The sequence below is a fragment of the Xiphophorus maculatus genome, chromosome 7 (assembly GCF_002775205.1).
Source record: "Xiphophorus maculatus strain JP 163 A chromosome 7, X_maculatus-5.0-male, whole genome shotgun sequence".
Lineage (NCBI taxonomy): Eukaryota > Metazoa > Chordata > Actinopteri > Cyprinodontiformes > Poeciliidae > Xiphophorus > Xiphophorus maculatus.
Genome location: NC_036449.1, coordinates 20007740 through 20019006, shown reverse-complemented (window position 1 = coordinate 20019006; position 11267 = coordinate 20007740). Strand labels below are relative to the sequence as shown.

Sequence of the window (11267 nt, the reverse complement as noted above, 5' to 3'; positions counted from 1 at the left end):
GGCTCAGTCGAATCCCTTTTAAAAATGACTGTGGGTGAACACATTTTTTTTTTTTTTTTTTGCTGAATCCAATTGATTCAAGATCTGAAAGCAACACTGCAATTTTTGAGCCTGCACTGAAATAAGATAGACGAAGGCAAGGTAAAAAAAAAATGTCCCCAGAGTTTAACAAATCAGACCGTGAATACATATTGTATTGTACATCTGCTTTTTGTTCTCTTGGTTAAATGTGATGGAATGCAGTTTTTCATCAGGACACAGCTCATAAGCCTGTATCCGCAATTGTATGTGGATGTATAACTATATGAGATATAGGTGACTTTCTATTTCTGAATATACCAGTGATGAAGAGCAATATATGAACTGGGGAAATATGCATTGCCATTCAGATGACACATTTTCCAAGAAACCTTTTGCTGGTTTTGCAAAAGGATGCAAAAAAAAAAAAAACCCAACAACCTTATGCTGGGCCTATTACAACTGCAGCCCTTAATAATTAGAGTGTGAGCATTTGTACATTTTAGATCTGCTGCTTTCCAGGTAATTACTAGGTCTAGATTTTTCCATTGCAGTGCTTTCTGTTTATATTCACAGTATGTGGAACACAGGGTTGTAAACAATCAGTGCTCATGACCAAGAGCAATATATTGCAAAGGCTAGTGGAAACACTTCTGTGCATACATATAAGGAGAACACAACCACTGTGAAAAACGTACCATAGATTTCTAATACCTAGCTTCCTTTATTATTCTTAGTTTTTAAGATGTTTGTTAGTGTGCTAACATTTTTGCTAACATTTCTTGGTGTGCTTTAACATTGTTTTTTAGCTAAAATGGATTCAAGCTAAATGGATTTACAGTGCAATCCTGGTCTTCACTAACAGTTTTTTATACCAGGTGACAGAACTTTATTGCACAGTGCCTTGCAAAAGCATACTAAAGCAAATAGGGCTTTATATGGCTTTCTTCTTCCAAGGTTTTCATCAAGGACAGATTTGGAGATTGCAGGGCAAATACTGGTCATGTCACCAGGTTCTTCCACCTGATCTGTGAATCTTTCCAACTCTTCCAGAATTACAATGGGCCTCTTGACTGCTTCTGTGATTGATAGCTTCCTTGCCCAGCCAACATTTGACAGCCATCTCTTTTTAGGTTTGCTGTTGTACTCCATTAGTAGAAATAAAACAGATCATAAAGGAATGTTGGAATGAACAGTGCTCTATGAGCTGTTCAAAAGTGGGGATATTTTTTTTTTATAACCTAACCCTGACTTTATTTTCTTCACAACATTATGCTAAGAGTGCACCTTGGTCTTAATTATGCTGTTTAGTAACTAATGAGCTCTAATAAATCTATACAGCCTTCAACTAACACTTGAGAAAACCTTAAAGTGAAATAACAGGTGTAAATGATACACACTAATTATGCGAGTCCTAAAGTAATTTAATGCACTGGATTTTATTTTGGGTGTCACAGTTAAGGGGTGTTAAAGTATGCATGCCACCTTTTTCAGATTTATTTGTAAAACAACATATTACAGTTTTTCACTTCTTAATCATGGGCTATTTTTTTGTTGGCCTATCATATTCAATTAAAATGAAATACAGACAAGTTTGTCATTGCAACTTAACTAAATGTGAAATACCTCAAAGAGATGTAATTATTTTCCAAGACAGTATGCATCACACACCTAAGCAACACAGAATAATAAAATAGTAATTAAATTCAGAAATAAACATGATATGGATCAAAAGTGATGAATCACAATGTAGAATCAGAAGAAAATGCATCACATGTACTGCAACAGCACTTGAAAAATAGTTTTATTTTGATTACAAAAATACATTCAAGATTATAGTTAAGATGGTCAAAGAGCAGGAGAGACTATTTAGTATTCAGTACAGCTACTCCAATAATGAGCTATATCCTTAGAGGGCGTGTTAAGGTGTAGAGCAAAACTGCACATTGAGTTTGGAGTAGAGATATTTTCTTTTCAGTTTTATCTAGTACTTAAGATAAAATGTACTTACATTTGAAAATTTGATGATGAGTAAGATTCATTTGACATAATCAAAGCATACTAGCATTATGGTCAGTTGAAGATAATAATTGAGGAATATTGAAAATTTGTTCTAGTAGCCCAGCCACAAAGAAAACAATTAAATTTCATAAATATTAAGATCTAGTAAATTAGGAAAGAAAACAGTAAGTAAACACAAGATCAATCTATAAACTTCATTTGCTCATCTGTGCATAAAATTGCAAGTAATAATTTGATCTGATAATCTCATTTACCCTGCATTTGATCATACTTTGCACATGTTACAGGTATTTTACATTGGGTAAATGAACCTTCATTCCAGCCAGTCAGCTTTATGTCTTAGCAGCCTTAATGGAACCCAGGTCTTCAAAGTCATTTTCATCGTGAATTGGGATGGTTTCCATGCCAATATTTCCCATGGCAAAATTGATGAAGACCTGCGGGGATTCAGTAATAATGTAAGATGGAAGGCAAAGTAAAAAGTAATAATTTCTTCTGAAGAAAACTGTAATATTTAGCTTATCGTCTGGTCAGCTTCACAGCCCAACCCCCCTCTTTTTCTTCCATCTATGGTGTCTTCCAATCCCAGAGCCCCAAAGGGTTTAGACTAGTTGAAGAATATCAGCTTTGGCTGCATATAAAGCTCATGGATTCTCTTCCAAACTCATATTCCATTTATTTTCCCTCAGGCATACCCTCTGTCAGTTTTCCTCTGACTCTTTTAAACTTTCTATGCTCTGTCTTTCACTCCCACTCAGCTTTCTTCTGTCCCTGCTTCCCCTACCACCCTCCCGCTCTTTCTCTCATCTCATGTCCCTTTTTTCTGTCCCCTGCTACCATCTCCCCCACACCACAAAGTGACACAGTACTTCCTTCCCTCTCACTCTCACTCTCTCTGTTTATGTTCTGTCTCTTTTTCCTCACCTCATCCAGTGTGGTCTGGCTCACAGAGAAGTGTTTGATCCGCAGAGCATGTTTGTTGGACTCGAGCTGGCTGAAGATGTCAGCAACCCCACCAGGAGCATTTGGTACGTGGTATTCCACCATGGCAGAGTGCTGGTCCTGTGTGTTGAGAAAGAAAGCAGAGTTTGTGTTTAAAGTTGGTGAAAACATAAAACTCCCAGTGAAACCAAAAGTAGTGTACTGAACATTAGACATAAAGACATTTGCTTCGGGAGAAAATCGACATTCTTTGATAGCCAATCCACAATAAGCTATATACAAACTGAGTGTCAAGACCAAACTTGGAGCATTTTATATTCCTAGATTTTTAGCTAAACAAATCTCACACTTTTGGAAATCAGTAAACTTAACAGACCAATAGCAGTCAAAGAACAGCTCAAATTATTTTTAAACTTGCTATAAATAACCTTGTCATTATCATTTAGAATGAATCCACATTAGTTTGTCTCCAAAGCTAACTAGCAAGCATACTGGTTATTAGCTACTTAGATATATGCCAAGACCAATGTGCTTGTACAACACCTACAACATTTATAATGGCTTATGCAGGCATTTTTTTTTCATTGTCAAGTTTGCATTGAATAGTTATTTACAGAGTAAGCCAATAATTTTTTTAAACAGGAACTAGAAAGTGTGCCATCAATGATCCTCTTGTTTGAAACACATACTGAGAATAGAAAATGAAATACAGACAATACAGATGTTCAAAATAACTATATATTTACATTTCTGTCAGGTAGCTGATTTGACCCAAAACCCTTTTACAGGTTACATTCTCAAGAACATCACTGGTGGTGCATTGCCTCCAAGCTCCATTTCAAGTTTAATAGTCACTGGGTTATGGTTTAAGAACCACCAAATGCAAACTTAGTGATTTGAAGCTTCAAAACACAGCATTTGCATAAACCACTAATTTGTCTGATTGAATCTTGGCCCCTCTCAAAGTTGGCATTAGCTTCAGCATCAGGGGCCAGCTAATCTGGGTTTGAACTGAATGAAGATGGGAAAATAATCAATTTAAGACCTTATAAGTTTTACTGATCAATATAGTAATGCTAAGACTGTTTTAGGGCTGCACGTAATTAAATATGCAGCAACCTTCTGAACCTATCATTCTGTTTGGAATATCTTTAGAATGTGAAAACACAAATTTTCAACTATTGGTAAGTGTTTAGAAGCTAAGGAGTTACAAATGTCCTTCAGGACTTTTTGAAAGTTTTTAACACAAACAGGAAGAATTACTTCTAAACCCACATCCATGTTTATGCAACAGCTTGTTGACGCTTAGTTTTTCACACTAAACAAAGTGGAATGTCAGAATGAAGTTGTCAGACTAGTAGAGAGAAAAGAAAAAGATTTACTGCCGCTGGCTATGCACAGTGACTGTGCCATGTAATTACAGTGACACTGTCAGACATTACTTGGCAATATTTTAACTCTTCTTCTGTCTGTGTTTATAATGCTGGGTTATGGTAAGTTTATGGTTGACAGATTTCAATTAATTTGCAGAGACAAATGAAGTTTCAGCAAGTTCAAAAATATACATATCACTGATTCAGTCCTGTAAGATTAAACTATATTTTTAACACAAGTATTTACATAATTAAACAGTAAAAAATTGCACAATTTCACCAGACCTTTAAGCTGCTAAAATTTTAAGTTTCAAATATGTCTCTTCAGTGTGTTTCAATAAGGGAGAGAAACACATTGACTTAAAAGACTCAGACTCTACTTTATTTCATAATCATGTTACATCTGCTATTTTTCTTTACAACAAACATCAATAAATGTCTCGCTACATTTATTAGAGCATGCTATCGTCTTTCACCTTAAGTCTGTTAAGTACTTTTGACTCCTTTGATGAGTTGACGAAGCTCACCTTGAGAAACGTGGTGGGGAATTCGCGCTGCATGAAAGCAGTGATTGCCTCTGTGTCGCACAAAGGCTTGGCCAAGTACATCTTCACAGTGAATCCGCTGCCAAACCTGCAGAAAAGAAATTTTTTTACAAACAATGAACGGTTATTACATGTCTGAGGGGTGGCAAGCGTGTGGGTGAGGAAGAGAGCGGAGGTGTGTTGAAGGATGAGTAGAGGTCACTAACCTGTTCTTGATGTGCTGCAGGGAGCCCAGGCATCGGAACTGACCTTTCACCATGATGGCAAGACGGCTGCAGAGCGCCTCACACTCCTCCATGCTGAGATCCGGAGACAAGGGGAGAAAGATAAAAGGTCATGCAAGGACCATTCAAACTTAGAATAATTAGTCTTAAATATTATTATTTCAGCATGTTTAACTTGCAGAACGCGAGGAAAGAGTGGTAAAGCACAAAGCATATGGTGCTACACAGCTATCCAACTTGTTTGTCCAGTTTTGATTTTTTTTTTTTATCCTTACTCCTTTTAATAAAAAGGCAAAGTATAGATTTTAGTCAGCTGAAATTAGAATACTAATCAAAATTTACTTCTTACCTGTGAGAGGTTAGCACCACTGCGCATTTGCCCCTCACTTCCTCTGAGATGATCTTCCATAGATGACGCTTAGTGCGTGGATCCATGCCAGAGCTTGGCTCATCCTGGGAAGATGAAATGAGTCAGTGAAGAAGAGGAGTGCATTGATATTAGAATTAGCGCTGCGATGACAAAGTGGTATGTGATTGGAATCAGCCCATTTTCCTCATCATCATCTCAAAACTTTCACCTTTATCCTATCGATGAACCCACTGCTTCAATCACTACCAGGTTGTGTTAACAACACTGTATTCTTGAAATGAATACAATGTGAATAAAAAATTACTAAGGTTCCCCTCAGAATGCAGTTATTTCCGTATCAGCATGGCATTGAAAAGGTAAAGATGTTAAACACTACTTAAAAGAAAGCTGTATTCTCTAAGACATCAAGACATGCAATTCCTTCAAGGGTGGAGACAACAAGACGTTCAACAGAAAACAATAAGCTCGAGCAAAGCACACCAAAGTTGCTCAGTTTGATTACTTTGAGCTTTGAGCATCTGTTTATTATGAAACATGATGGAGCATTGGGAGTCTGTTAGAAATTTCAGAAGTAAGTTATAAGGAAATTGCTGTTTTCACTAACTGAGAACATATAACAGTAAAGACAGCTTAAATGCTATTTCTACAATAATTTTGTTTTAGTTTTAAAATAATAAAAAAGTCCATGTTTTACAGTAGATTATATCCTGTCTTACATCTTCTGGTATCATAGTTTGTAAATCAGAATCAGGTTAATATCAGTACTGAAGAGTCTTTACAAAACTTGACAAAAATTGCAGAAAAATAATTGGCTTGTGACAGAGGCTGGCTTGTACCATACATTGGAAGAGTACCAGGAGGAGTTTACAAAATTTTGATTTACTTATGGTAAAGCAAAAAAGATATGGAGAGACTGAGAGAATAACTTATTAGAAACATAACAGAAAAACAAAGTCTAATGCTACAAGAAATACGGTGCCATATACCTTTGAGATGTGGAGTAATTAATAAGATCCACTCAATCTAAGGGATCATGACAAATGCAATGTGCAAGTATCTAATTTACTTTAAGGACCATTAAAAAAAACCTATAATCAACTAGGTTGATATTATCATTCTGGTGACCATTGAGGGAAATAATTAGCCAGGTGGGGTTGTATAGACAGGTGCATCCTCCTTACCAGTAGCAAGATTTGTGGATGTCCAATGAGCGCAAGAGCAGTGGAGAGCTTTCGGCGGGTTCCGCAGCTGTATCCATCTGTGATGGTGTTTTTGTAGTAATTCAGCTCTAGCCTCTTCAGAAGGTAGTTCACCACCTATAAGGGAAGGAAGCATGCAGGGATTAAACGAGTGTTGGGCAGAATAACTAGTACCATAGGTTTGTCCTCTACATGTTTATTTTTTTAAATAAAATGCAAGATCATCATAATTCTCTGTCCCTGTAACATTCCAAATTCAAAAATGACTGATTATTTATAGAACTGAAAGTTAAATTTATAAGTAAAAGTCTTGTCAGTAATCTACACACACTCTTCATTGGCAACTTCAAAGATTTTTAGAAAATAACTGAGTACTCATGTTTGAATTTAATACAGATCTTCTCTAATTCCTTTTTTGCCAATAGTGAGAAACAAATCACTTAGCATAATAACTTTTATCCCACCACACTTGAAAAGTGGTTTTGGAATCCTTGCCTATATCTCTCTCTCTGTATATATATCTATATCTACATATATATCTATATCTATATATTTATAGATATAGATATATAGATATATACAGAGAGATGATGCAACCTAATTAGAACCTCAAACTCAAAACTCAAATCAACTTCCTTAATCTTCTGACTCCAGATCTGTTGAAAGTTTGTTGAAATGCTTTAAAATCGGCTACATGTCGATTTTAAACAAGCGCTAGTATTTATGATGAAAAATAATGGACAAAAAGTACACCAGAATCTTGTTGATGGCTATGACACGTGTGTGGTTTCTCTCTTGAGTCTTTATGAATCATTTTGACACTGTCTGGATGAAAACATGTGTACAAAAAAAAGATCACGTTGTTTAAAAAAAATCACAGAATTTGCCATTGGCAAAATCATTCCTCCCTGGAAAATTTACGTATTGGGTGTATGTAAACTTCTGATCGCAGCTGTATGGTATTTCCAACATGGAAAACTAAAAGCCATTCAATTGTTAACTAAAACAGATCTAAACCAACAGCCTCAAAGTTGATTTCCTACCCATTTAATCCACCAAATGGATGCTCTCAGCAGAGGTCCAAAAAGCCACTACTGCTTTGAGCGTATACTCAGCAGGGAAATGTGGATTTACAAGGACAAAGAGCAAACAGTGGCCTGCCCCTCACTGGGAACTTGATATTAATGGTCTTACAGTAATTGCTTTCTCCTATTCAGTCCAGTACAGCAACACAGCAAATTACACAAGGTGTCTATCAGCTATGCTCGCATGCATATTTAATATTGTTTGCACTGCAATGATGACATTACATGGTGACTTTACTGTATCAAAAACTGGCAGCAATCCTAAGGCAGAAGGAACTGATGCAGGAAAATCCATTTGGTAGATGTCAGTGAATTCTTTTTTGCAACGGAATAAGTCACCAAAGCAGAATGATACCTAACGATTAGAGGCGCTTGAAAACTATCTCCACTGTTTTCTTTTGATCAATCGCATGGAACTGTGAGCTCTAATACTAGTGTGCTTTAAAAGAGCTTGAGGTCATTTCCAATTAAACTATGGTCATTTCCTCACCAGCTGGAGAGTTGGGAAAGCAGATCAATAGAGCAAGCTAATGCAATAGATACCTCAGTTGGCTTAGATTTTCTACTTTTCCTTTGTAAGAGGATTTCAGCCATAACTCTTGTTTTTTCTGTTTGGTTCACTGATCCAGGTAGTTGAACAATGTCTACAAAATTAAATACTTACGAAAACTACTCAGTATTCATCTACCGAATCTGAATGACTAGTAGCTAGAGCTTATTACATTCCTCCCAGGTTCAGATCAAAATTTGTTGTGTTTTCATGTTCTCTCATAAAAGCCACTCTCCAGCACCTTTGATGTAACAACTCATTAAGCCGACAAAACCATGTCAACGTGAAATGACCCCATTAAGGTTTGTCTCATTATCCACAGCAAGGGGACTGTCAGCGGGAGACATCATCAAGAGAAATTCTCTATACATAGCTGCATCTTGGTGAATTAGGCTGACTCTGCCGTTGTGGCTATTACAACCATTGTTGTCATTAGCCTGATCAGATGAAGGCGAAGGGCTTGTGACAACAACGGCGACAGTGATTAGTGTCAGACATCTATTTCTGTGCTTCATTGTCTCTCCCTGTCTTTGTGTGTCTGAGTATACTTGCTGATGTTGTCTCTGGTTTTGTTGATAACATGACTGAGAGTGTCAGAGACAATCAATGTTTTTTAGTTTCTGTGGAAAATGGAACACAGGAAGAGAAAGGGAGGCAGATTTTTTTTTTCTGCGTATAATCCAGATATGTCATGACAACTGCCGCGCCAGCTGTCAGTACTTATGAGAAATGATAGTACGTTTTAGCAGACTACTAAAAGTCAAAAAAGCGGTAAACATATCTTACATTGTATGTGAGGACAATTTTTTGACCTCTTTTACCTGTGATCTATGACATCATCCCAGAACGTCACCTCAGTCGACTTTAGCAAGATCAATATTAGTTTTTAGAGATTTATTGCTTTGTTCGCTGAACTAATGAAATGATGGTGATGTCACACAAAGCTGTGCTTATTCTGTGTGGTCAGTGAGGTGGGCTATAAAAAGATTAATGAGTTAGAAAAGCATGAGTCATGAAACATGACTGACTGAATCTCTATTTTAACCTGACTGGGTGACCATGCTTATTTACACTGAACTCACAAAACCCTTCAGTTAAGTGGCACAGATTTTCAACTGTATTTTGGTATTTCCATGGAGATAAGCCGCATAATTACAAAGTGTATCTACTGTAAATGCTAAGGAAATAAATACACTTATTCAATTTCTGTATTAATCAGATGATGCAAAGATTATATTATCTAAACACCTGAGTAATTTCATCTGAGTGGATATTGGTTTAGATAACAGAAAAAATAATCATAATCTGAATATAAATTTGTTAAATAAATATGCTTTAGCTTACCCAAAGTGTGTGGATATAGAGCATACTACTGCACTGAGCTAAAAGGTTTATTGTAAGTCTATCAAGTGTGATAATAACAGGAATACACATAGAGCCTACAGAAAAGAAAAGAAAAACTCTGAATTTTAAAAGAAAAATATTCCAGAAATATAAAATAATTAATCTATGATTATTGATCCATAACTGCTTAATTTTATGCATGAAAGTGCACTGCCTTGGGATCTAGCAATGCACCTGCCATGTCGGAAGCTGATCAGGGAAAAACACAAGATTAGCACAAAAGCAAAGAACATACAGGTTGTCAGAAAGACAAAGATTGCTTGCTCTATATGCAAAATGTTTTCAAAGCTCCCTCTAAACTCCATTTTCGTTTTGTTCCTCTGCTAATTTCTCTCATGTTGGAAGCAGTGACAGACAGGCACGCTGAGTAATTACCACAGAAGCAAGATTGATTAGTTCTCTCAAAGATAAATGAGAAGAATGGGGATAAAGTGACACATCTAATAAGATCCTACCACCATCAATGTATCATTTAAACACAAATTTGCAGAAATGCAAAAAACACGTCTGCATTGATGAAAAGTTCAGTCCTCAATTCTGAAGTTTGGACGCCGAGCCAAGATGACAATAGCTTTTCCATTTCGCTCCAGACTGTAAGGCTTTCAGCACACATCATACGCTCTGATTAGGTATGCATGGAAGCAACAGCTTCCAGTGCTGCACTGAGAGTGCACCTTGGAATATGTATCAGATTCTGTCGTTTTGCATATGATGTTGTCACTACCCAAAGCTTTGAAAGACCGCTCTTGCTTACCCCAGCTATCTCTCTCTTTGAGATGCCACGAATGCGAGCATAGAAGTACAGATGTTCTTCTCCAGTGAGCAGATCGTCGAGTGCATCCACCTGGGGACAGTAGCCAATGTTAATTCCCTGGCCACGGCAGTCCATGATGTCCACCAAGCGCCTAGGGCCAAGAAAAATATTTTTAAATGGTATCAAATATGATTTCCTCTCTGAGACATACTTAATAGCTTTAGAATGACATGTAAACATCTGAAATATATTTGTATCCTCAAAAAAAAATAAATGTAAAAGCTACGCTACAAACATTTACCTATTTCCATCAACACTGCACAAAAGACAATTTGAAAAGTTTGAATGTTTTGTGTATAAGCTAGTCGTCATACAGCTTACCCATTCCTGTCCCTGATCTGTGCGGAGCCATCAGTGGGGCTCACGTCTCCTGTCAGCATCTTGAAGGTGGTTGTTTTTCCTGCCCCATTTACTCCCAGGAGGCCAAAGCACTGAAAGGCAAAGGCTTAACTTAGTAACTCAAATGCTTATTTAGAAAGCAGTAAGATTACATTGATGTTCATGCAAGTTTTCAGAGCCTGAGTCTACAACAATGTAGCAAAAACAAAGTTAGTGGTTTAATACAAATGGATAAACACAAAGATGTTGAGAAATAATTTAACATTTAAAAGATCTAATAATAAATGTCAGTTGGGCAATAACTTTGTAAAATGAGTCCATAGCATTACAAAATATGGATACTTTGAATTAATATATTATAGCATTTGATTATACGAGTAAT

General features: G+C 36.6%; 1 protein-coding gene across 1 annotated transcript in view; it reads right to left on the bottom strand.

Moving 5' to 3' along the window:
* Positions 1 to 1804: 1804 nt before the first annotated feature.
* abca12 (ATP binding cassette subfamily A member 12) overlaps positions 1805 to 11267 on the bottom strand; it is a 68818-nt gene continuing 59355 nt past the window's right edge. Inside the window, exons 64-71 of the mRNA XM_023336860.1 lie at positions 10868 to 10977; positions 10487 to 10637; positions 6676 to 6810; positions 5474 to 5577; positions 5107 to 5199; positions 4883 to 4988; positions 2965 to 3102; positions 1805 to 2477 (exon numbers count right to left, since the gene is read on the bottom strand). Of these exons, the coding sequence (XP_023192628.1) occupies positions 2373 to 2477; positions 2965 to 3102; positions 4883 to 4988; positions 5107 to 5199; positions 5474 to 5577; positions 6676 to 6810; positions 10487 to 10637; positions 10868 to 10977 (942 nt within the window). The 3' untranslated portion in view covers positions 1805 to 2372. The remainder of the gene's footprint in view (positions 2478 to 2964; positions 3103 to 4882; positions 4989 to 5106; positions 5200 to 5473; positions 5578 to 6675; positions 6811 to 10486; positions 10638 to 10867; positions 10978 to 11267) is intronic.